The sequence below is a fragment of the Scylla paramamosain genome, chromosome 3 (assembly GCF_035594125.1).
Source record: "Scylla paramamosain isolate STU-SP2022 chromosome 3, ASM3559412v1, whole genome shotgun sequence".
NCBI lineage: Eukaryota > Metazoa > Arthropoda > Malacostraca > Decapoda > Portunidae > Scylla > Scylla paramamosain.
Genome location: NC_087153.1, coordinates 10,050,001 through 10,076,815, shown reverse-complemented (window position 1 = coordinate 10,076,815; position 26,815 = coordinate 10,050,001). Strand labels below are relative to the sequence as shown.

Below are 26,815 nucleotides of genomic sequence, written 5' to 3'. Positions count from 1 at the left end.
CCGACCGACACTTCAGAGGCAGAGTGAAGCGGAGCGGAGAATCAGGAAGGAAGGAAGGAAGGAAGGAAGGAAATAAGTGATAGTATAGAAAGTGATAGAAACGGACGGGGATGCGGAATTGGATGTGATAGCGAGGGAGGGACCGAGGGAAGAAAGGGAAGAGAAAGGACACGTGGAAGAAGATCTCAATTGACAAGTGAGTTGGCCACGAGGGTTGAGGATGCGGGACCTTTGATGGCTAAGGCGGCGGCGGGTCCGTAAAAGGATGAGGTTGGTTAACAATTTTTCCATGGAACGCTTCACCTCCATTCACTTTCCTGCGATAAGGGAGGACGCGGTTTTCTGGTAAGGTAGGGGGGAAGGTGGAAAGGAGGAGGAAGAGGAAGAGGAGGTGGAGAGGGAGTAGTAGTAGTAGTAGTAGTAGTAGTAAAAATAATAGTATGAGGATATGAAGAGGAGGAGGATGAGGATAAAACGAACACACACACACACACACACACACACACAGGCAATAAAGGGCTACATTAATTCTCTGTTGAAATAATCCCTGACAGCGACTGGTGCTTATGAGAGAGACTCCACCATTTACTTTCAGCGTTGACGGGGATGTTGGTGTTGACAGGGAGAGCCGCTACTCTGACGAGCACCTTTTCATTGCCTTTCCAGCACCCTTGGTTATCTGACGCAGCCACACTGCCTCGCTAGCACCTCTTCTCTATCACGGAATTCCTCACCCTATTTCACCTCATCGCTGCACAAGATCTACTTTCTCTCATCCCTATTCTGTCCTCCGCCTCTCTAATGCAAGAGTTAACCAGTTTTCTCAATTATTCGTCCCTTTTTCTGGTCGAATCTGGAACTTTCCGTTTGGTTCTGTATTTCCTCGTTCCTATGACTTGAACTCTTTCAAGAGGGAGATCTGAAGACCGTTATCTTCTAAGTTTGGATGATCCTTTTTGATCTTTCTTCAGGGACTAGCATCTCAGTTTTTTTTTTTTCTCGTTGTATTGTCCTAGAATAGTGCCTCTCTTACATAAAAATAAAATCTACTGACATTAACTTTCCATAATGTAATGATTCTTCGACTTCACTGCAAGAGAGTTGTATATTGATGGCAGTGTGTGTGTTTTTGGCAGAGCGTAGGTATCAGTATATTCATAACTTCCACCTCCTTGTGAGTCTTACCCGCTCCCCTGTGTCCTTATCATTATAAAATTGCTTGAGCTGATTGTTCCTTCGAGAGGTCGTGACTTGTGAGTGAACTGATGCGTAGAGAATGAGATGGACAAGTTTCAATGACAAGCCGAGGTCGGTTTAACAGGTCTAGACTTAAAGGGAACATAACGTGTTCTTTTCTTGACTACAACCAGTCTCCTTACTTTTTTGTGTTTTTATGTGGACTAAACCCAATGATGAATGATACTAGAACATGGACGACTTCTATTACTCGCATAAACACACACACACACACACACACACACACACACACACACACACACACACACACACACACATACACACACAAAAAAAAAAAAAGCCACTAGCACAGCACACACGCAATACATCCACGCCACGCCACCAAAACATATCACTCCATCAACCGACATTTCCATACGCCAGATGATGCCTAAGACTCCCACGCCACAACCCGCCATGCCCAGCACACACCGTCACCTACACACCAAATAACTTCCGTAGTACCTCACCCACTACACCCGCATTCACAACCCAGCACGGTACAACTGCCACACGAGCAGAGAAAAAAAATATGCACGACAATAAAACGCAACAGAAGACAAGAGTGTTGGAAAATTACGAAACTTTTAGTGGGAAGAGTGAACGGATACGACCACAGCACGAGGCGGCGGGAGGAGTAAAGGGAGCGTTCAAAACAGAGGCAAGGGATGAGAAAGGGATTGTCGGAGGAAGACTTCGGGGAGAGAGGAAAAGAGTAGCAGCCAGACAGGAGGAAGACGAGGCGGCGACGTCCCATCACGGCCTGGCAGCAAATCACTCTTACAGACGACACTTGTGGGGTTGAGGAGGAGGAGGAGGAGGAGGAGGGATAGAACAAGAACGAATATGACAGGAACGGTGAAGAAAAGAAGGAACAGAAAGGAGGAGGAGGAAGAGGAACACGAAAACCAATATGAAAATGACACAAACGATGAGGAAGAAGAAGAGAAGAGACGAGCAATCACTAACTGAACTGGCGGTGGTGAACGAGGAAGCCAGCGCAGGAGAGATAAAGCAGACAAGACACAACACCTGAAGTTCAACAACCTCTTGGAGTCATTCGTCTTGATGCTCCTCACACTGACAGGAGGAAGGAAAAAAGTCACAGTCCTTCCCTACCAGACACTGAGAGAGAGATTACCGATGGGGGCGAGGGAGGGTATGTGAGGAAGACGGAAGGAAAAATGAGCAGCAAGTTCACTAAAACACCTCACTTTTTCTTTTTAAGTACTTGTGTAGTTTCTAAGTGTTATGCAATGGGCTGTATCTGAGAATCATTCATTTTTTTACACTGAGATGAATTTGCGGAGTTCCTAAGAGACTCTAGTGATGGGCGAGGCTAATCGAGTGTGTGAGGGAGATGGGAAGGAGAGCGATTGAGTGTGCGAGGAACTGAGAGATTGTGTAGAAGGGTGCTGCATTCTGAATTATTAGGATTGCATGTAGAAGTAGAAAGGGGTCTGATAGGGATGCGCGCAGACACACATCCACACACACACACACAAAGAAAAAAAAAAACATACATACAGACACTCTACACCTATTTAAGCAGTACAGGAAGGTAAACGAAAATGCGAATAAGAATGAATAAAAAAACAAATACAGACAGTCACGTACGTTGACAACAAAACATTTTTGAAGCTTTTCACACTGTACTTTTCATTTATTTCTTTACCATCGAGCTGGGCACGTGGAGAGAAAAAAAAACGAAAAAAAAAGAAGAGAAAGAGAACACCACTAGCAGAAACAGCAGCAACAGCAGTTCGAGGAAGCGAGAACAAAGAGGCACTGGCTGGTTGGCTGGCTGGCTGGCTGGCTGGGGGGGACGAGGAGGAGCTGATTCACGACCACTGATAGTAATGGAGCAATAATGACACCGCGAGGAATGAACGAACGGCAGACCACCAGTCGCGCTGCACCAAACTCCCTTCACATCAAAGCAAACTGAGACACGAACGACAACGCGCTTGCTTCCTTCTGATAATTACGAGTGTGATTACATGCTGGAAAAAAAAAAAAGTGAAAAAAAAAGTTAAACAAGAGAAGTAGGTAAAACAAAGGTAAAAAAAAAAAAATAAATCGATGTACAGATACTACGATACAAAGAAGAGCACTGAATTTCACTGTTACAATTCTGGGAGTCTGTAATAGTTAAGGAGATTTGGAATGGGAGTGAAGAGTGATTAGACACATAAGAAATAGTAAAAAAAAAAAAAAAACACAGAAAAATTCATATGCTAAAGCCGGTGCGGTACAAAATAACTGTACTTCTTTTTTTCAATGCTGGAAAATATAGAGAACGCTAAAAAAAAATAAATAAATAAAAGAGAAGGCATGAGAGGATGGAAATGTCAAGTATAAAAATTCATAATGGTAAAGCCGGTGCAGTACAAAATAACTGCACTTCTCTTCTTTTTCACAGCTGCAAATCCAGAAAATGCTAAAAAGAAGAAGAAAAAAAGGGATGTCATGAGATGGAAAAGGATAAAAAAAGAAAAATAAATAAAAGAGGAGGAAGCGTGGGAGTAGGAAGTGCAAGGTATATAAATCCATATGTTAGGACTGACGCAGTACAAAATAACTCGACTACTCTTTATTTTTTTTTACTGCTGCAAACCTAGAAAACATTGAAATAAAGAAAAAAGTATGAGGATATGCATGGTGTACATATCGACATGCTAAAGCTGATGCATTACAAAAGAAATCTACCCTTTTTTTTCATTGCTGGAAACAAAAAAAAAAAAAAAAAAAAAAAAAAAAAAAAAAAAAAAAATTGTTGAAAAAAAGAAAAAAAAAAAAAGGTACGAGAAGTAGGAAGTGGAAGGCATAAGGATCGATATACTAAAGCCGGTGTAATATAAAGAACACTCCCGGCTTTTTCTACTGCCTGCAAACACTCACACACACACACACACAAAAAAAAAAAAAGAGTAAGCAGACATGGAGAGTAGATAGTACAAGACACAGTAAATAAACAAATAATAAAAACTACACAGATTTCCTTCACTGTTGGAACTTAACAAAAATTATGAAGCATGAATTGTATATATATATATATATATATATATATATATATATATATATATATATATATATATATATATATATATATATATATATATATATATATAATATATATATATATAAAGCTAAAAAGAAAACGAATAAAACATGAGGAGTAGGTAAGAACTAGCTCTGAAAAAAATGATGTATTGCTGAGTGTACCATAAAAACTAACTTTAATTTTTATTTAACTACCGTAAACCTTGCCCAATACAGAGAGAGAGAGAGAGAGAGAGAGAGAGAGAGAGAGAGAGAGAGAGAGAGAGAGAGAGAGAGAGAGAGAGAGAGAGAGAGAGAGAGAGAGAGAGTAAACGAAGAACAAAGAATGAATGTAAGTGGATAGGGAAAAGAGAACCATAAAAACACAAAACGAAGAAGAAAAAGACAGAAAACGAGAGAGAGAGAGAGAGAGAGAGAGAGAGAGAGAGAGAGAGAGAGAGAGAGAGAGAGAGAGAGAGAGAGAGAGAGAGAGAGAGAGAGTCCTCCATTGGTCCAAAGAGCATTAGGAAGCAAGAGTGGATGTCTGAAGGGAAAGCAACGTGGCAAGGGAGTCTGATCTCATTCCTGGTGGCTGGGAAAAGGTTTACAGCAGAAGGAGGAGGAGGAGGAGGAACCGCAGTAAAATATGTATGAGAAGGATACGAGCATGTGCAATTGTTTGTATTTTGAAGAGAGACACACCTTAATAGAGCAACAGATGAGGTGGTGGGAAGATGAACAAAGAAGGCAGTAAGAGAGAGAGAGAGAGAGAGAGAGAGAGAGAGAGAGAGAGAGAGAGAGAGAGAGAGAGAGAGAGAGAGAGAGAGAGAGAGAGAGAGAGAGAGAGAGAGAGAGAGAGAGAGAGAGAGAGAGAGAGAGAGAGAGAGAGAGAGAGAGAGAGAGAGAGAGAGAGAGAGAGAGAGAGGAAAATACGAGTTTAACATCAAAGAGCTTGACGCAATAAACTTTGTGCTGGAGAGAAAGTAATGAAGTGAACAGTTAATGTACTTAAAAAGAGACAAAGAAAGAGAGGTAGGAGGAAAAATGTACAGTCTTGGTCAGAAGTTGAGTAATCTACGTTCACTTTCACTGTGTTAAATGTTTTCAGTCGACCGTAATTCCTTTTGATCACTTAACAGTCTTTTTATGGCACATGGCAGCTGACAGACTTACCATTGAGGGGAAAGCTTTAAACACATTGGAAGTGCATTTGGTATATTCCTCAACTTTTACCATGTGTGTATGTGCCAGAACAGAGAATTAGCTCAGGAATCTAGCAGCCAACCAGCCAACCAGTCAACAAACAGACAAACACACTAACAAACAAGCACACAGGCAACCACCCCCCAAGCCACACACACACACACACACACACACACACACACACACACACACACACACACACACACACACACACACACACACACACAACAACAACTGTTTACTCACACAACAGGAGGTACCACGACTCGCCAATTGCTTTCTGAATAAACTTGAAATTGCGAATTGAAAAACCCTGAGATTAGGGGAGAAAGGACCTACAATTCTCTTGATATGCTGAAAAGTTCGTTTCGGATTTATTTTCTCCGCTAAACTCCTACAGACTCGACCCCGCGCTGCCCCGCCCCGTCCTAGCACACACCCCGTCACGCCCCGTCCCAGCATACACGCCCCTGTCTCTCCCCATTCCAGCCCTTGCTCCCGTCTCTCTCCATACCACACTCCCGTCTCATCCCATTCAGTCCACATTCCCGTCTCGCCCATCCCCAGGCCAGCCCAAGCACCAGCCAAAAAAAGAAACGGCCCCAAGATCCTAAAAAGTCAGAACCGAGACTATATGGCCCATAAAAACCCAAAAGGACCTCAGCCAAAAGCACCTAAAAGCTCGAAATTGAGAGGTCATAAGTTTCATCCTAAAATCTCACACACACACACACACACAAAAAAAAAAAAAAGTCTTGATTTTAAGACGACGTAAGTTAAGGTAAGGTAAGGTGAGCTAAGTAAGATGAGGTTAAGGTACGTAAAATAAGGCAAGATGAAGATAAGGTAAGATAAGGTGAGGTGAGGTAAGGTCAGGCAAGGTAAAGTAAAGCAAGTCAAGGTAAATTGAGATAAGGTAAGGTACAGTGAGATAAGGCAAGGTAACGTGAGGTAAGGTAAGATACAGTGAGATAAGGCAAGACAAGGCAAGGTAAGGTAATATAAGATAATGTAAGGCACGACAAGATAAGGTGAGATAAGGTAACGCAAAATAATGTACAATAATGTAATGCAAGGCAAGGTGAGACAAGATAAACCAAGATGAAGCAAGGTAAAGTAATGTAATGTCAGGTAAAGTAAGGTTAATTAAGGTCGCACGCCATACAGGTATCCAAATGAAAGACTGCGAAAGGAATTTTTAGATGACGAGAGTGGAAAGAGTGTGGATATGTGGAGAGAGAGAGAGAGAGAGAGAGAGAGAGAGAGAGAGAGAGAGAGAGAGAGAGAGAGAGAGAGAGAGAGAGAGAGAGAGAGAGAGAGAGAGAGAGAGAGAGAGAGAGAGAGAGAGAGAGAGAGAGAGAGAGAGAGAGAGAGAGAGAGAGAGAATTTTGTTCATATAACGATACAGCGAGGAAAGAATGCACTAACGAAATGGAGGAGGAGGAGGAGGAGGAGGAGGAGGAGGAGGAGGAGGAGGAGGAGGAGGAGGAGGAGACAATGATATGCTCAGAATAGTGTCGTCGAGGGATGTGAAAGAATTAGATAGACGAGACAGAACGTGTGTGTGTGTGTGTGTGTGTGTGTGTGTGTGTGTGTGTGTGTGTGTGTGTGTGTGTGTGTGTGTGTGTGTGTGTGTGTGTGTGTGTGTGTGTGTGTGTGAAGTTTTCCAATTTACTGTCTCACAATTCAACCCGAAAAGGAGGACTTAAAAAAAAAAAAGAAAAAAGAAAAGAAAACACACTCTCTCTCTCTCTCTCTCTCTCTCTCTCTCTCTCTCTCTCTCTCTCTCTCTCTCTCTCTCTCTCTCTTTCCCTCCCTCCCTCCCTCCCTCCCCGCTGCACGTTGGGATAAGAGAACGAGAAATATGAGAAAGCAAAGGGGAGTGTCGGAGGGGGGCGGGAAGAGAGAAAGAGAGAGAGACACACACGAGCGATCAAAGGTCACAGAAGAAATTGGAATCGAAAAACGAGAGAGCGGAAGGGAAGTAAAAGGAGTTAAAACAATTCAAGCGGATAAAAAGAAAGAGAAAGAGAAAGAAAAGGAAAGGAGGATAAGAAAAAATACGGATAAAAGAGGAAAACTATGTGAGACTGGTATAAAACTAAATGGCTGGGAAATACAAGGGATGGAGAAGAGAAGAGAAGGGATGAATGCAATCTCAAGGTATTCTCGACGGACCAAAAGTTACAAGGTAGTGAGGAAATTGCAAGGTGATCGTGTCTGCCAATAAACGAGACGATTACAAATTACTGCTCTTTTTGACAACTCCCTTAAAAGTAAATGCAAAGGATGGATGTGATTTCTATCCCTTTGTGATAACATGAAGGGTAAGAGCATAAAAGCATTAGAACATAAGGGAAGCTGCAAAAAAGCCATCACATTTACTCGTGGCAATAGAGATTACAAGTTACTGCACTTTTTGACAACTCAATTAAACGTAAATGTAATGGATGGACGTAATTTTTGTCCTCTGATGGTCATAGTATTAGTAACATGAAGGGTAAGAGCATAAGGGAAACTGCAAGAAGCCATCAGACCTACAAGGGGCAATGTTGATCTGAAATTCCTGCTCCTTTTGATAACTTCCTTTAAAGTAAATGTAAAGCGAGGATGTGACTTTTGTCCTCTGGTGGTGATAGTGACAGTAACGTGAATAGTAAGGACACAGGGGCAAACGATTATAAGGGAAGCTGCAAGAAGGCATCAGGCCTATACGTATCAGTCCCCCTATAAAACCATACCTAACCATTTCCACCTGTTATCCTCAACCATAAATTTGTCTAACCTCCTTTTAAAAGCTCTCTGCTGACTCAACATTAACAACCTGATTACTGAGTCTATTTCAGTCATCAAACACTCAATTTTAGAACCGTTTCTTTCTCTCCTTTTACAATCCAACTTTACCAAGCTTAAATCCATTACTTAAGGTCCTACTCTGATTACTAACCCTAAGAATCTTGAGTATACGAGTATACCACTCATAACTCTATCAGATACACTATTAATATACACTTCTCTTACGAATATGTTCAATATCATAAATCACCTCTAGTAAGGGACAACACACAAGGTTATTCTCCTCTACACTGAGTCTAACAAACACACGGTGGACGCTCGAGGCTCCTACAGGGAAATATCAAGAGCGAGAGCCACTGACGGAGGTAATATAGAGGCGCCCAACATCCAGGAAACTGATTTAGATGAAGGTTGAGTTGAGATGATTAAATTGCTAGCCTTCATGTAGCTAAAGTTAAGATTATTAAATTTTCGCCGCGATTAAGTGAGGGACAGGGCAAGGATGTTCAATATACAGGAGGAGGAGGAGGAGGAGGAGGAGGAGGAGGAGGAGGAGGTTACTTGAGTATTATTAAAGGAAAAAGTTTAGTTGACTGGAATGTAAGAATTGCGTCTTGGTGTCACGGAAGTCCACCCACCTCTCTCTCTCTCTCTCTCTCTCTCTCTCTCTCTCTCTCTCTCTCTCTCTCTCTCTCTCTCTCTCTCTCTCTCTCTGCAGCAGTGTCCCTTTCAGTTAAGATAATTACTACTGAGGCGGTCACCTGTTAAAAGACATCGTAATATTCACATCATATTAACATCATAGGTGTGATGTGATATTGTGCTGGAGTGAGTGAGGAAACTATGGATAGAGTGGTAGATGAATGGAATAGGCTCAGCTATCAGGTTGTTAGTGCTGCGTCATAAGGGAACGTGAAAAGATTAGACAAATTTATGGATGGCGATGATAGATGGAAATAGGTAGGAATGTTTCATACAGGGACAGGAATGTGCAGGCCTGATGGCTGTTTGCAGCTTTCTTTCTTACTTTTTTTTCTCATGGAAAATCAGGAAAAAAGTTGTGCTAGAAAACAAGCATACACACATTCATTATAGATAGGTGTCGGAGCCTATATAGTGACCGTCTGCCATACACATCGGTCAGAAAGGGAAATGAAGTGAAGGCACAAGTGCGAACGTTTCCCCGAAGCCCAGTAGGAGGGAATGGCAATTTGACCGCGGGATCGAGTGTGGGCTGGACTGTCTCTCCCTGACAGAGATGCGGGAGATCAATTGAAGCAAGGGTTTCGAGATTGTGCGAAGATAATCAAACTTAAATCTTCCGTAACTCTTCCTTTTTTCCTTGGAGCAGCAGCGAAAATCGTAGCAGGAGACAGAGTAAAGACGGCTTTGAACGTGCAAAGAATACGTCAATATTTACATTTTGGCATTAGGAAGTGGAAACAAATTTTATATATCAGTTCTTACGTGAAAATTTCGCAAGATGGACGTTTCTACTAATAAAGAATAAGTCAGTATTTACACGTAAGCATTAGGATGTGGAAGAAAATTATGCATATCAGATTCTTACATACAAATTTCTCAAGATAGACACGCTCTTATAAAGAAAAACGTTAATACTTTACATCTTGGCATCAGGAAGAAAACTTTGCATATCAGATTCCTACACATTTCCATGAGCGTCATAATTAAGCGTTAGTCACACGACGGAAGATTCGCAGGAGAAGTCGGTGGCCACGAGATTAATGACATCGTTATTCGCATAAAAGAGCCTCAGTGGGAAGCATCTGACGTCTGCTGAGTCTGAGTGAGGTAGAGATGCAAGTCCGAGTGAGGAAGGGGAGTAAATCTTTAAAAAAGCGGAGAGGTGAGGCTCCAGAGATTGAAAGTCAGATTTAGGACCGTGAAAGCTGGGAAAAAAGTTAGTGTTGAGAAAGTTTGGGGGAGTTACCGGGGCGCTTCTTAAAGCCATCACCTGCAGGGTCCTTTTCGCCTCACCCTGGGCTAATTCACGACTCCATTTTATTTTAGTGATTTAGGATCGTGCGAAATTCAGACGATTAAGAATTTAGAGTTTTGTTAAGTTACATAACAGTTTAACGTTTACTGAGAGAAAAGTATATAGATAAAGGTACATGAAAAACAGAAAACTGAAGTGGTTTTGAACTTAAGATTTTTGTGAAGTTACATAAGAGTTCAACAGTTTATTGAGGGAGAAATACATAAGAGTACAAGAAAAAGAGGGGGTTGGAAATACAAAGAAAAGGAAACAACAGAAACATAGCGGAGAATAAGGGTTAAGTCACATAAAACTGACCTTGTATATCTATGGGTGTGTATGAAAGGAGGAATCTCGCCTTTAGTATGCCGGCAACTAAAGGCTCTTAGTATAATGAAACAAACACTAGCTTAATCTCATTCCCCTTTACACATATACATATAACAAGTAAGGTTTACGGGTTTTGCAGAATAATCTATATCATAATTAACTACAGGGTAAAACTACATAACTCTGTGCTGCCTTCATTTCTAAAGTACAGTGAAACACAAAGCATGCGACACTCTCTTGATTACGTTCCCTTTTACACATATCACAGATTTTAGTTCACACTATATAAATTTAATGTTATGTACTATACCTCATCGTCATCTACGGGATAAATCTACATAACTCTGCCCTACCTCCATGAAATATGTAAGAAAAAACACAATACTCTTCTTGATTAACCGTTTTAATACGATATGCAACCATTCACAACACTAGAAGCAATGTATGAAATTATTATAAGCATCTACAAGAAAGAAGGGCATTAAAAAGAATATATTTTGCAATTTCTAGCCAGTACAACGTTTGGAGGTAGTTGCAGTTGAACAAGAAAATGTCCCCGAGTGGTTAATAATTAAGGAAAGATGCGGAAAATAATGGTGAAAAGGTTAAAAGACACAGTAACTTCACTGACAACTCAAATTCCAGTCAAGTTTACTGTCAACACATCACTCTGTCAGACGCCTCCACTCTCACCTCCCTGCTCACCCATCTCCTTTAACATCTCTGGTCACGGACGGGAAGTCAAGACCAATGCATTTCTCAGTGTCATTATGAGGAGCTATTGGCAGCAGCGTCCACTGAGCAATTCATCCCCGCGTGTGTTTGTGTGACTTGATCAACTCTCTCTCTTTCTCTCTCTCTCTCTCTCTCTCCGGTTTAATACGTCGCTTATTTTCGGCCTGATATTACGTAAAGGTAGGTTGTTGTAATTACATGCACGTCCACACACACACACACACACACACACACACACACACACACGACGGATAAATAAGAAAAGAAGCAAAGGATAAGAAAGAAAAAAAGGAGAAATAGATGAAAAAGACGGAGACCTGGATGATGATGATAAGGAAGAAAAGGAAAGGGGATGATAAGGAATGTCCCCCCCGACACACAAGACACGGTAAAGTAAGAATAAAAGCAAAGGATGTGAAGGAAAATGAGAAATGGGAGATAAGACGAATGACGAGGAAGAGGAGGAGGGGGATGATAAGGAATGGCCTTCATTTCTACTTAAACCTGCCATTATTGATGCGAGGCACAACGACGCACTGAGGTGGGAGGCCGCTGAACCCCCGGCGGCGACCTCTCTGGGCAGTAATAGTAGTAGAACTAGTAGTAGTAGTAGTAGTAGTAGTAGTAGTAGTAGTAGTAGTAGTAGTAGTAGTAGTAGTAGTAGTAGTAGTAGGCAGACAGCATAGGGCGCCTTGCTGAGAGTAATAATGAAGAGCAAAGTAGTAGTAGTAGTAGTAGTAGTAGTAGTAGTAGTAGTAGTAGTAGTAGTAGTAGCAGTAGTAGTAGTAGCAACAGCAGCAGCAGCAATAGTAGCAGAAGCAGCAGCAGTAACGCAACCAGCAGCAGAAGTCGAATAAAAACATCAACAAAAGACCTGTCACTCGTATCCTGCTGCCTCCTACTTTCTATTCAGGATGCAGGCGGCGTCCCTCGCGTCCCGGGACTGACGGATGGCGGCGGCGTGCGCCATCAAGGGCTCGGCGGCTCCGGGGAAATTTAACGATTTATCTCTTCATCTACGTGTGTATTATCTTTTGAATAACAGGTCTTGCAGGGACGACCCGGGAGATGGTGCCTTGTGGGGTGAGAAACAGCAGGCAAGGTAAGAGAGGACTAATGGGCTCTCTCTCTCTCTCTCTCTCTCTCTCTCTCTCTCTCTCTCTCTCTCTCTCTCTCTCTTTCAACAGAACGAAGCTTAAGAATTATCACTTTTTCAGATTACGAGAAAGGACTTGGCAATATGAACAGACCTTGCAGTTAACGATTATTATTATTATTATTATTATTATTATTATTATTATTATTATTATTATTATTATTATTAGTAGTAGTAGTAGTAGTAGTAGTAGTAGTAGTAGTAATACGAGTAGGTGCCTTCAAACAATTACAGAACACCATGACGCGTACTTAAGATCTCCGTTCCTCTGATACGAAAGCTCTCATTTTCTATTTCTTCTGCAGGTATTGAGAGACTGCGTTAGACTCATTAGCCAGGCTGAATGTCACGCGTCGCCTACAGAAAGCATAGGGTATAATACTGTGACCTCTGACCTGGGATGACCTACATGACACTACATTGCTCGTGGCTCATACACTTCTTGAAATAAAGAATGCGGGAGGTGGATGCAACAAGCTCCTGAGGTTAGATTGTAAAGTTAATATTGGTAGTAGTAGTAGTAGTAGTAGTAGTAGTAGTAGTAGTAGTAGTAGTAGTAGTAGTAGTAGCAGCAGCAGCAGCAGCAGCAGCAGCAGCAGCAGCAGCAGCAGCAGCAGTAGTAGTAGTAATGGTTGTGGTAGTAGTGTTAGCAGCAGTAGTAGTAATAGTGGTGGTAGTTCTCCATCCTTTGAAGCAGAACATACCCTTCTCACTTACATCTTTCCCCTCCCCCGCGTCATAATCTTTCGCCTCCTTCCTCAAGAATGATCTCAAGTACCACCTTAAGTCACAATACCAAAGACTGCAAGGCGTTCACTCGTGCCACTAGCTTCCACTACCGCGGTGGTGAGGAGCTGGACAGGTCGCTGATGTGACAAGTCATTTCGGGAGACGCTGACTTGCTATTATTGTTTATGGTCGTGTGTACGAGGACAAGCGAAACGAGTAATAACTGCAGGGAAGGAGTGAGGAGCGCGGGTGTGTCAGGCAGCAACAAGTGTCTGCGGCGGCAGCAAGATGGTGGTCGTGGATAACAAAACGTGGCGCCACGGCACTGGCGGCGCCGACGGGAAGGCGTGAGTAAGCATTTCCTGCACCCAGCCTGACGCCTTCACGACTCCGGGCACGCACTTCGCGGGATATATTTGATGTGCATCGCCAAGGCCTCGCTGAGCCTCGACTCACGGATGGCTGAGGCGATGTGATGCTCAGTCATCATGTATACTGTACCTTGTTTCAAAATACTGCCATCCATGAAACACTGGAGTTTATTTCCCCAGAGTGTGAGGCGGCAGGCGGGACACAGTTGACAGGTACAAGGTAATGAATAGAGAGGCGGCAGTGTACTCACCCTGGTTGGTGGTGTTGTCCTCGGCATCATAGAAGGCTTCCTCCGCGTCCGAGTCCAGGCTGCTCAGGCTGATGCTGGGGATAAAAAAAAAAAAAAAAAAAAAAAAAAAAAAAAGATTTTAGATTGTTTCCATGAATAGTAAGAAGCATATAAGTTTATATGAAAACTGTGTGATGAAACAATTCTGAGTCGTATTATAATCAGTTTTAAGTGGAATCTGACAGGGAACTCTTTCACAGGTCAGTCAGCAGCCATGGCCAGGGCTTGAGGCCACTGGTCTGGCCACCACCTGAGCACCAGCTATACAGTAAACCTTTCCTTTTCACATGACAATCCAAACAAGAGCCACTCGCCGCGGGCTGGCACACGGTCGCTGGTCGCAAGGCCTCCCACGCCCAGCCCTCCCAATCCATGCTACCACTATCAACAAGGGTATCTCTTTTCTTTCAGACCGGCATTAATATATCATTACTCCATGCTAAAATCGATCACGTCTCCAGAAATAGAGAGGCAGACGGAGACTTCGTGTCCCTACTACCTGTCTTGTAGTTAGCGAGCAGTGCGCAGGTAACTATCATCTATCTATTAAGTTATTTCAGTCTACGTCACGTAATAAAATATTATATTACTGGCCTCCTCACTCCTTCCTAGAACAACGCTTCTCATATTCCGTCTCCCTATCTGGCACTCACACATTTTTCCAAACCTCCACTGCCGCACACACCTCGTTTGTCTTCCTTCTGATATCCTGAGGTTCCTGAGGTTTCTCCCTTTCCTTTCATGGCATTTCTCCGATTCTCAAATACATTCCTCATTTCGTTTCCTTATTCAAGTCTCATTTTATCACCGCCTTCCCTCCGTCTCTGCCGCCACGCACATTCCCTCTCCTCATAACGGCGTCTGTCTTCTAATCCTTATTCCTCATCATGTCTTTTCTCTCCCTTTACTGTAACGCCTTGCCTCCATCTCTCTCTCCCTTCCCTCCTCCTTCGCCAGGGTTTTCACATCTTTCACCTCGGAATCAGATCATCCAGAAATTACCTCGCTGGAAGGATAGTATATTATTTAACCTTGTCTTGCCTTCCCCAGCGACGCCGCTCCGTCTGCCTTGACCAACAAGGATAGTAATAGGACGGCGCCACTGGTCCGCCCGAGGAAAAAGGCAAAGGCGATGACGAATATGTTGATAATAAGAGAAAAATGCGAGTGAGATTCGACGATTCATTCAGACTCAGCTGGCGTGGAATCAGTCGCTCGGAAACACAAAGGAGGGAGTAAATGCCGGGGTTCCAAGACTAATGAAGAGGATCAAACGAATTAATTAGACAGCCAAGGAGGAACGAACAAGTAATTCCCGATCCGACAAAAAAAACAGAAACGAGTTACTCAAGACGTCAACAAAGACTGGGAGGGAACAGGATGAAACGTGGGGAGGGAAACTCGCGTAAAATATTATCGTTAAATATTACCGAGATTTATTAGGAAACTTTAAATATTATTCTTGAAAATCATCAACATGTTTTTAATGGGAAGTGGGAAACTGAAGTAAAATTTTATCGCTAAATGTTACGAAGATATTTGAAAAGCTGTATTGCGCAGTTAATAATTTCGTATCGCGCATAAAGCAAGAAATATACGACGCTACACGCACAGCACGTTATTAATATTCAGTCCTGGTGTGCACACAAACCACGATGTCAAGATTTAATACTCCTATAATAATTTTATCTTATCCTCTGCTTTATTTGTCTTACGACTGATCAAGATATTAAGCGGAAACTCGAGGAATACATTGTGATTTTAGACTTTTTATATTTCCAGTGATTTTACTTCAATTACGCGAGTACACACACACACCCACACACACAATATTATATAATAATAAACCGTTTATTATTATTATTATTATTATTACACACACACACACACACACACACACACACACACGAGGCGTCAATGAACAAGACGACTTTGTATCAGCCACCAAGTCCCCTAATCTCACTCGCATTGGTGCCCCAATTTCCTTCAGGCTCCCTTCCTCCAACAGCAGTCACTCCCTACCACACACACACACACACAAACACATGAACATAATTAATAGCTTCGGTAATAACAAAGCTCAACAGAACACGTTATTCTTTGTGTTCACCAATATGTGCATTTCTCTTTCTCGCTAGTTACCTAGGTCTTGATAGTAATGGATGGACAAGATTTGTTTCTAGTGCTCTGGTGCGTTTAGTCCTTCGTGTCCTGGGAGACGCTTCTGATTTCCTCCTCCTTTTAACGATGAAAAAGGTAAATCACGAAAAATGAAACGAAAAACTGCGCAACTTCCACGTTACCGGGACGACGAGGTGACCGCGCGGAGGGACATGGAGGGGAGAGAAGGGAGGACGGAAGGGGAAGACGTGGGGGCGAGAACCGAAGACTACGTGTACATTATTTCAAGAGGAAGGAAAGGCTGGGAACGCCGAGCAATGAGAGACTTGAAGGGTCTTCCAGTGCAGGCCTGAGCTCCGAAGTTATTCACGGGTCAATCGCTCTCAAAGCCTAAAAGAAAATCAGGGGAACCTTTAGCCTGAAAAAGCCAACGAGTTCGGAAGGAGCGAGTGGCGCGGGTGGGAGAGAAGGAAGCAGGTCGTGCCGAGAGGAAAATGTTTTACGCATTTTTCCTCACGATGTAGTGATGCCGCCTTGTCACCGCTGCGAAGATTGAGGCACCTCCATCTCCGGGGCTGCCTCGTGCCTCGTGCATGCCTGGTGCCTTTTGCCTGGGACGGTATTCTTAGAACATTTTGTCGCTTTTTCTTGATTATATTTCATAAGTTCTTGTGGAAGTTTCCGGGGTTTTTAAGGACGATTTCATAAATCTAATGATAATTGGATTGTGATGGTGAGAAAATACACGATGAAGCAGACCTTTATTTCTCTAACGTTTCGACAGTGTGTCTTCTGAGAGAATAGAAGCCTCACTGTCAAAACGTTAGAGAAATACAGATCTCCTGCTTCATCCTGTATTTTCTCACTACCACAATTCATTCATTTGTCTAATCTATACAATCTAGTGATAGTTTAACAATGACTCTGCATAACCAAAGGGAAAAAAAAAAAATTCATGAGAATCCGAATAATTATCTTTTATGAGCTTTGAAAATTGTTTTCATGAAAGCGAAAAGTCGTTTGAAAACACTGGCCCTGGTGGGTGGCTGCCCTGACACGCCGTGTGATGCAAATCACTCTCACCATACATTTCACTTCATGCTTCCGTTCTTCCCGAGACAAGATAACCGAGGCACCAAGATTCCTAACGTCGAGTGAGGCACCAAGCCGCGGCAAGGCGAGGCTCACGAGGAGGTTCGGGTCTGACTTAAGCGTTTTACGAGAATGACATAAACAAAGTGCAGAAGCCAAGGTCTTTGCGGTGCATCCTCGTACTGTAGAAGAGGCGGCAGTGGCGAGGAGAGGACCCGCTACCACACCACATTCTTAGTTCCTCTGTCATGATTGTCCATTATTAGTCTGTGAGCCGCTGTGTAAGATTTTTCAGCATCTCGAATCACCTCATCTCTTTTTTAATGATAATAAGGAAGGATCAACGTGTCGCCTAACGCTTACTAAATCCGTCCATCACAGGGTTTTTTTTTTTTCTAATAATGAGGACAGGTAGCTTTTTAACAATAAGGTAGGATACTTTTCTCGACAACAGTCAAGAAAGATAATTTTTTTTCCGTTTTTTTTTAATAATGATATATATATATATATATATATATATATATATATATATATATATATATATATATATATATATATATATATATATATATATATATATATATATATATATATATATATATATATATATATATATATATATATATATATATATATTTTTTTTTACAAGAACAAAGGATACTTTTCTTAGTAACAGGAAAGATAATCTTTTCCGCTAACAGTGATGAGGGATCGGCTACCATCTAACACGTGCTCGATTCCCTGATGATATAACGTCTCTTGTGATATTTATTCCACCAACACATGCGGGGTTAGCAGAGCAGAATAACAGTATCAGCTACATCGGTATATATTTTCGAGCAAAACTAGTGAGATTTCAACACGAGACTCGATGATTACTTACAATTCTCGTTTCATGTTATTTTCTACGAAAGATCGGTGTATATTTTCAAACCTAACTAGTGAGATTTTAACACGAGTCTTCACAATTACTTACTCTTCATGTGTCACTTTATTGGTATATATATATATATATATATATATATATATATATATATATATATATATATATATATATATATATATATATATATATATATATATATATTCTTTTTTTTCTTTTTGATTCAAAAACTATATCAATTCCACCATCAATACACGCAAGGTTAGCAGAGCAGCGTACACTCTCTCACCGCAGACGTAACAGGCACACAACATGACAGTGTTAACTACACGCACCAGCAAGGCGGAAAATTGAACAGTGTCACAACAGCCGCTCATAATCCCCGTGATGAGGCACCATTCACCGCAGCGTAAACCACCTGCTGGGCCGCCACGCTCTTTATGCTCTCTATCACCCCCCTAACGACCTCCACTGAATACTTATTATAATAGAGAAGCACAAAGTCACGAATGAATCACTTTCAAGCCACCGCCAACTGCCCCACTCGTGTACCTATGCAGCAGATGCCACGATCTTCCCTGTCATTACGGCACATGTATAGGATCGTTAGGTATATGTAATTATATCAATGTCTGTGTCTATGTGTAAGTGATCTGCAATGCTCATCCTGCATATTACTTCCCATTTTGATTTGCATTCTAAAGGGTAACTCAGCAGTGGGTTCTTTTCTTCCTCTCCAGTTTTGTTGCCTTAGACTAGAATCTCTCTTTTATAAGAAGGGAGACAGAAAGAAAAAAAAAGTGATAGTTATCGTGTTTCGGATCTCTCACATTGACATCCTTGCAGTTACCATGAGCCAGACTGAGACGCATCTTCAGACCTCAATGCCACGGACACTACTTTCTGTATGCATAACCAATGATAGCACAGCCAAGGCCGACCAAAATCCACTCGGTATAGGTGATCATCTTGTTGTGATCGCTTCTCCGGGAGTGTCATGCCAGAGGGTTGATCCCCAGCAAAAGCCTCTCAAGGGTGATTTATTACTCAGCCTTCACATAAATTCTTGTGTTCACATGACGCTTCCAGCCAGGCCATCACATATGTAATACAGTATTCTGAGAGTATGAATGCCTAAACTCTCTCGTGTTCCCCCGCAGCCTGGCCGCCTCTGTGCCACCTGCCGCAGCCTGCATCGCCAGTGACACCTGCTGCTCGCCCCACCTGACGGCGAGACGGAGCGGCAAAGCATTCCTCAAGACAACATAAAAGTGATGCTGTGCATGTTAATCTTCATCAGTGTAATGAGACAAGACATCCTGACATTTAATTAGTATAAATAATCATCCCATAAAATGCACACTCCATCCACACGGGCGCCAGTGAAGTATAGCAAAGCATTTTTAAAACAACACATGCATCACACTCACATTCACGGTAATAATTATTGAACACCGAGAGGTTGTAAAAGGAGTTACCTTGGTAGCTTCCGAAGTGGTCACGCTCGCCACACTGAGGGCAACATTCTTTGGCTACAGAGGAGCTACTGGTTGAACACACACGTATATAAAAATTATTCTGATCCAGATGTGGCACCTCAGAAATGACAATCAATAACAATCAAGGGTTTTAATAAGAGTCAGCTGGTCTTGCTACTCAAAAAAATCTGAACAGAAGACACACAGCCCACAGTCCGTGGCCGGCAGCATGACATGCACAGGGACCAACACATCGACAGGAATGAACACTACTCGGGGCACGGAGAGAGAGTGAGAGAGACAAGGCCAGAAAATATCCAGCGAGAGGGGGAAGGAAAAAAAAACAAAAGAGGACCTCGAGGTGGGGAGAAGAGAGGGCGGTGTTCGGGTGTTCGGGATGGGGGAGAACAGGAGAGGGTAAGGGCTGGAGGGGTGGATGGAGGTCAGGGAGAGGGGACCCTACACCAAAAACAAGGTAGTAATAGTACACTGCCGGGTCACCACCGTCTGTTGACAGGATCACAGGTACGTTCATATCTGATGACTCACACCAATAACCTTGTGACGCAGCTCAAGGTGACAGGTAAACAGGTCACCCGTGAAGTCAAAAGTTTTGGAGAGTTTGCATCGCTGAAGAGACAATTGTTTGTGGCGGGCGGGTGTGGGGAGGGGGACGGCGTGTGACGGGTGTCCGCCCACACGCATGCAGTTTCAAGAAGCTAACTATGTGGTGCAGCGGATACTGTGTCGGGGTGTGTGGTACAAAGCCAGAGCGGGGCGGGTGATGTGATGGGGGCTACCACACCAAGCTGCCACTACTACGGGGGGAGAGCTGGGGGAGGAGGGGGAAGAGGGGGCCATGAAGTAGGTGCGCTTTTGTCCTGACGGCTGGCAAGGGTACAGGTCCTGGCTGATGCAGGGCAAGGGCGGGGCGGCTAGCTGGAGGCAGGGCGGGGGAGGGACTCAGGATGGGGGCGAGAGGGCTGGTGGCGGGTCTGGTGGGGAGGGGGAGGAGGAATTGCGCGTGGTGATCATCACCTGCTGATGGCGGTGTGAGTTCTAGCTGTTGATGACGGTTGAGATGGCTGAGGTGGTTTATACCATGGCCGTGGAGGAAGTGGTGGCTTGGATCGCAGTGGTAGCATTGGCTTAAATGAAGTGGTGAGTGGGAGTGAGGGGGCTGTTCGCGGCGGCTGAGGGGGCAGCCAGGGCGGGGAGCCGGAGAGGTATGGCGAGAGGGGAATGTTGTGGGCTGGGGGCAGGCGTAACGGGGGAGGGAGAGGCTTGCGCACCGCTGGCCTGACGGAAGGCAGTTGTGGAGGACATCGTGATGAGATGTAAGGCGGAGGGGGGTGGGGGCACGGTATTGGGTAGGGTGGGGAGTTGGGGGGCGAGGGCTCGTCTATCGGCGAGGGCAGGGGCGGGTGGTGCATGAGGCGGGAGGGGGAAGAGGAGCGGCGGGGGAGGCTCAGTGGAAGTGGGCGGAAGTATGGATAGTGTGAGAGAGGTGTGGGTGAGATGGGTGGTGACAGTTCGTCTTGTGGTGAGGGTGGCGAGTGGTGTAAGATAAGTGGTGGTGAGGTTGGTGGTGATGTTGGTGGTGATGGTTCATCTTGTGGTGATAGTGGCGGCAGCGTCGCCTGGAAGTGTTGCTGAAGTTCCTGGAAAACTCTGGTGGTGGTGATACAAACGTGGTGTTAGTTCACTACAAGCCGCGCCACAACGGTCACCACACAGCCAACAACAGCCAACACCCCTCACAGACTCACGCTCCTTCAGTGACACACAATTACAACACTACAGCTGCCCTACACGCTCACCTCATCAACGAGACTAACTTGAATCATAAAAACAGAGACAAAAAACAAGACAAACTGTTGAAGACATACTTAACAGCACAATGGAAATTCATCAATGTAGCAGTAGTAGCAGTAGTAAACACACTTAGTAAGAACCTCAACTTTGCTCTTCATCCACGTCATGGTATGGAGACAACACAGGATTGGATTGAGGGGCCACGGGAGAGGAGAGAGGGACAGGTGAGGTGGGACAGGTAACAGGTAGGGAAGTCTCCGCCAGGCTCGAAAGAAAACGGAGGATAAAGGAAAAAAACTTGAAACTCATGAGAAAAAAGATAAACACTAAATAACACAAAAAAAAAAGAAAGAAAAACAGAATAAGCAATATTAAAGAGGAGGGAGATAAGAGAACATGAAGAGGCGATTTAAAGAGTGGTCACAACATACACATTTGTAGCACAGAGATGATATTCATTCCAATTCTCTCGCCACACAACAAAGCACATTCAGAGGACAGTGGTGGTGGTGGTGGTGGTGGTAGTGGTGGTAAGTTTAGGGGTGGAGGGAAGAGTGGGTTGTGGGGAGGCAACAGCAAAAATAATGAGAGAGAGAGAGAGAGAGAGAGAGAGAGAGAGAGAGAGAGAGAGAGAGAGAGAGAGAGAGAGAGAGAGAGAGAGAGAGAGAGAGAGAGAGAGAGAGAGAGAGAGAGAGTAAAGGCTTTCTCTCACAAATTTATCACGTACACATTGCATCTGTAAATCTATCAGTCTAACCATTTTTTTATGTAAGAAGGACTCTGGCCAAGAAAAAAGAAGAAAAAGATAACCTGATGAAAACAACAACCCACTAAAGGTGCTTGAAAAGTTTTGCTTTTTTAATGGTAATAATCTATAACACCATTATCTTAACTGGAAACCTGGTGTCTGTCCAATAGATGATTCCCGGAGGGAGAGGCGAAGTTGTAACACGAGTCCGAGCCACTAAGCCCTCCCGGTAACCCTCAGTGACACAGGGACAGTGAAGAAAGGTGGTGGCAGTGGCGAGGCGGAGGAGGAAGGATTGTAGGGACAACAGAGCACACAAAGATGTCTCACCCTCACCCGCCATCACTTATACATAGACATCATCCCCCTAGCATCAACACCAACATCACCAGGAGCAACCTCACAAGCATTTGAGATACTTGGACACAACTAACACACATACACACACACACACACACGCACGCACAATATTGGTGAAGTAATTTCGTTATGACATTTATTAATTTAATTGACGATAATGTCCATTGTATAATGTTTAGAATTTTTGTTTTTTGCTCCGTAAACTATTAATATGTGATGGTGTGTGTGTGTGTGTGTGTGTGTGTGTGTGTGTGTGTGTGTGTGTGTGTGTGTGTGTGTGTGTGTGTGTGTGTGTGTGTGTGTGTGTGTGTGTGTGCGCACTTTAAAAAACTGTATAATCTCCACCAAACTCTGTTGAAACTAGTAAGGATGAGGCGCCAAAGTGTATCAGAATACGGTCCATTGAGCAACGAAGAAAAAAAAAAAAAAAAGACGAAAATGAAGACTAGTGTGTAGTAAGAAATGGTCCGCACCACAGAAAAGGATGTATTGAGACACTTCAGCAGTTCAGCTTCATATAAAAAAGACCTGTGTAAGGAAAAACGACTATGTTCTTTTAAGAGCACATTATTTATTTATTTATTTATTTTTAATGCAGGAACAGAGGCAGTAACCAACACTGCCAGACTGAAACTTGATTGTAGGCCACAGAGAAAGTCTCAAAATCTGACACTGTACAAACTTCGGTAAAAAAGAAAGTAATTAATAAAGAAAATATAATAAACAGACAGATAGACAAGAAAAAAAGTTAAATAGAAATAAAATTGAGATAGAAAAGAACAAGATAACGCGACAAACTTCTCAGCCGTGACAAAGGAACTAACTAGCCAATTAACTCAACCCAGATAGTAATAGCTGACGTGATTCCCGATGAAGTGCACGCCGTGAACCAGCACACAGTAAGGACGTCCCACACTCACGCATCACTGCCACCTATCGTGAAACAAACACCCGTGCACAAACAAATCAACCTTGAAAACAAAGGGTGAAACATCCAAACAAAACATGGCGCTAAATTAATTTCGTGACTGACAACCCCAATACCATACCGCTTCTGTCAATGCTGTGGCGGGCGGGCGGGCGGGCGGGCCGTGGGAAGCGGCTTGTGGCAGGTGGGATGCGGCGGGAGGCACGTGGCATAGTGAGGGATGGTTGTGGCGCGTTCATACGTCCAGGCAGACTCTTGAATAATTGTGGGTCTCTGGTCACGCTGCCATTTCATACATATGTACTATACACACTTGTTCTTACATCGGAATACATTGGAATGGTCTATCTTTTACCTCTGTTTCTAATTAGTGATGCACAGTATGCATTTACCTTCATGCTTTAGATTGTAAGCCATGTCATGTTGTAATCAGATTTTGTATGTTTTACTGGCAATTCAACCATTATTATTATTATTATTATTATTATTATTATTATTATTATTATTATTATTATTATTATCATCATTATCATTATTGATGTTATTACTATTATTGTTATTATTATTATCATTATTATCATTATCATTATTAATATCATTATTATTATTATTACTATCATTATTGTTATTATTATTATTATTATTATTATTATTATTATTATTATTAATATTGTGAATAAATGTTGCATAGATATATCAAACAAATAGTTGGGTAAGCTTCTCATCTATTTCTTGTGCCTTTCGCAAATATCCTTCACACATAAAAGATACATATATACTCAAACATATCCACTGTCAGCAAATCTCAGAATTCAAACATCGGATGCATGTCTGATCCGGGTCAGTGACTGGGAATATATTTAGACAATGAGAGCAAGAATACAGCGCTATAAGAATCGCGGCTCCTTGTCTGATGTGCTCAGGACCAGAGGAAAGATTGTGACAGGCAAGCTTCTGTGTTCCGTGACCGAAAGCTGTATCACTCACGCGAGAAGAGAGAGAGAGAGAGAGAGAGAGAGAGAGAGAGAGAGAGAGAGAGAGAGAGAGAGAGAGAGAGAGAGAGAGAGAGAGAGAGAGAGAGAGAGAGAGAGAGAGAGAGAGAGAGAGAGAGAGTGTCATAGGCCCATATTCTGAAACGCCTTGGTTCCTCACCACGACCATTTTCAAAGGCCACAGAGATGATTAGCCGGGTTCTCAAGGGTGTTTCTTCTGTTCATAATGTAAAAATATTGTTAATTTGTCACTAGAACCATAAAAAAAAAAAAAAAATACACCCTTAAAATCCCGTGTCACTTCAACTAGAGCCTTTTGAATGTTGTGAAGGTGCGGCGCAGAAGTGTTACATAATATAGGCTATTCGTAGCCACGCCATCGCTACATGTAGGGTACAAGACAGATATACTTCGTATTCCAAGTGCGTCATGAAAACACAGCGGTGCCCTTTGTCATCCGCCCCAAGGTGAACGGGAGTGGAACGCCGCGCAGGGTGAGACTGGTCGGCGCGGCGCTGTGGGCGGCGTCATATGCAAGGTCGGCTGCTGCAATAACTAACGTGGCTGGAAGGGTTATAAGTCAAGCGGTGCTGGTGTCGCCATCACAACCCGCGAGCCTCGCATCGTATGGCCTGGGACCTGAACCAAACCTGACTCTCGTAATGAACTAATTATTCTCATAGTAATTTCCGATTTTCTTGCAACAACTAACGTGGGCGGAAGGGTTAATGCTGGTGTTGCACTCAAAACTCACGAGCCTCGCATCGCAAAGCAAGACAGTTGATGTAAACTAAGCCTGACTCTCGTAATGAACTATTCTCCCTGTAATTTTGTATTTTCTCTTGAACTGTTCTCTTTTGGGACTGGCATCTTCAATCGGTCTTTTTTTTCCAAGCCGTTTTTTTTTTTTGTTGCCCTCGGCCAGAGCCCTTCTTTTTCAAATAATACCTAGGCAGGGTCAGTATCATGAATATATTTAGGAGCTTCTACCATTGATGGAAGGAAGAAGTTTCTCTCGACTTAGTAAGAAAAACTACCTAAGTATGTATGCATGAAAGTATGTATGTATGTGCCTGTCTCTCCGTCTATCTATCTATCCATCCATCCATCTATCTATCTATCTATCTATCTATCTATCTATCTATCTACCTATCTATCTATCTGTCTGCCTGTTTATGCATATATGTATGGACGTATGTATTTATCTATCAATTTGTTTATATCTGTATGTATCTATTTATCTATCTATCTGTCTGTCTATCTATCGGTCTATCTACTTACATATCTATCCATCTGCCTATTAGAAATTATATATCGGCTGCCTCTTTGAATCTTTACATTAATGTCAACTCTTTCACTCCTCCATAATCTTGTTCTCATAATCACGTTAATTTCAGACAAGCGTTTTGCACCGAAGTTTTTGAAATATTCCTGTAGCTTCAAGACGACAAAAGTTAATCCCAGATCCTCTCTTTCTCTGTGTCCAAGCAAACAACTTTTTTTCTTCTATATACTGCTCTGAATGTCAACATAAGCCGACAACGGAAGTAAAAAAGATTAAACAAACTGTTGAGAAAGCGGCGGCAGTGTGTGCTTGTGTGCGCCTGGACGTGGGCGCGACAACTGCGTCACCACACCTACTCACGTGACGCGCGGCTGAGCATTCCCGAGAAACGTGGGTAACAATAACACCGACCTGATGCTGACGCCAATTATATTTTCTTTCTACATACGTACGTACATACAGTCTTCTTTCTTTATCTCACCGTGGTCTATTTCTGGCTCACGCTCCGAGTTCCGCTCTTTGCGCGTCGAGATAAATATAATGCTGACATGCTGGAGGCTGTCTCGCTCACGTTTGTTACCTGCTGATGCTTCCAGTGACCACATCTTATTGTTGCGTCGCCAAGACTGAATGTATTACCACATTTTCTAGCTTTACCTATAATCCGTCCCCATAATTTTCTGGGATCTTATTATCAAACTCTACTGACTCTTCGCTAAGAATCTGATAACCAGCTCTAGAAATACCCTTCCCAATATGATAACAGCCATGAAAGCCAACACTTATTTATTTATTTTTTCTAAATTACTATATTGACCAGAAAGCTGGTCTAGAAATATTCTTCCCTGATACAATACCAGCGACAGCTAACACTGCTCCCTACCTTGAAGTATTTTAGAGATAAGGGAAGCATTGCACGCCGCCTCATACACGCCTTCACGTCATCACAGGCAGAACGCACTAATATTTGATTGCGTGAGTTCGTTTCGTGAAGATCCACTCACACAGCAACATCTTGGCAAGGAAGACTGACATCACTCCCTCATTATCATTTCAGCCTTCAATAACTGTCTCAACGCTCTCCTTTCAAGCCACACCCTTCCCATTATACCATCACAACTCCTATCATTTCCACTCGCATGAATCCAGTCTCTCTTCCCAGGTTTCCTTGTCACCGCATTGCTCTCCGTTAGATCATTACTGCCATATGTCCGCTAAGAGTGGTC

The 26,815-nt window shown here is 43.0% G+C and overlaps 1 protein-coding gene across 4 annotated transcripts in view; it reads right to left on the bottom strand.

The window, feature by feature from the left end:
* Window positions 1-26,815, bottom strand: part of LOC135090095 (rho guanine nucleotide exchange factor 18-like) — a 175,981-nt gene that overhangs the window by 63,124 nt on the left and 86,042 nt on the right. For all 4 annotated transcript variants that reach the window (XM_063986435.1, XM_063986452.1, XM_063986425.1 and 1 more), the window contains exons 4-5: window positions 20,500-21,132; window positions 13,849-13,922 (exon numbers count right to left, since the gene is read on the bottom strand). In XM_063986435.1, coding sequence (XP_063842505.1) covers window positions 13,849-13,922; window positions 20,500-21,132 — 707 coding nt within the window. The remainder of the gene's footprint in view (window positions 1-13,848; window positions 13,923-20,499; window positions 21,133-26,815) is intronic.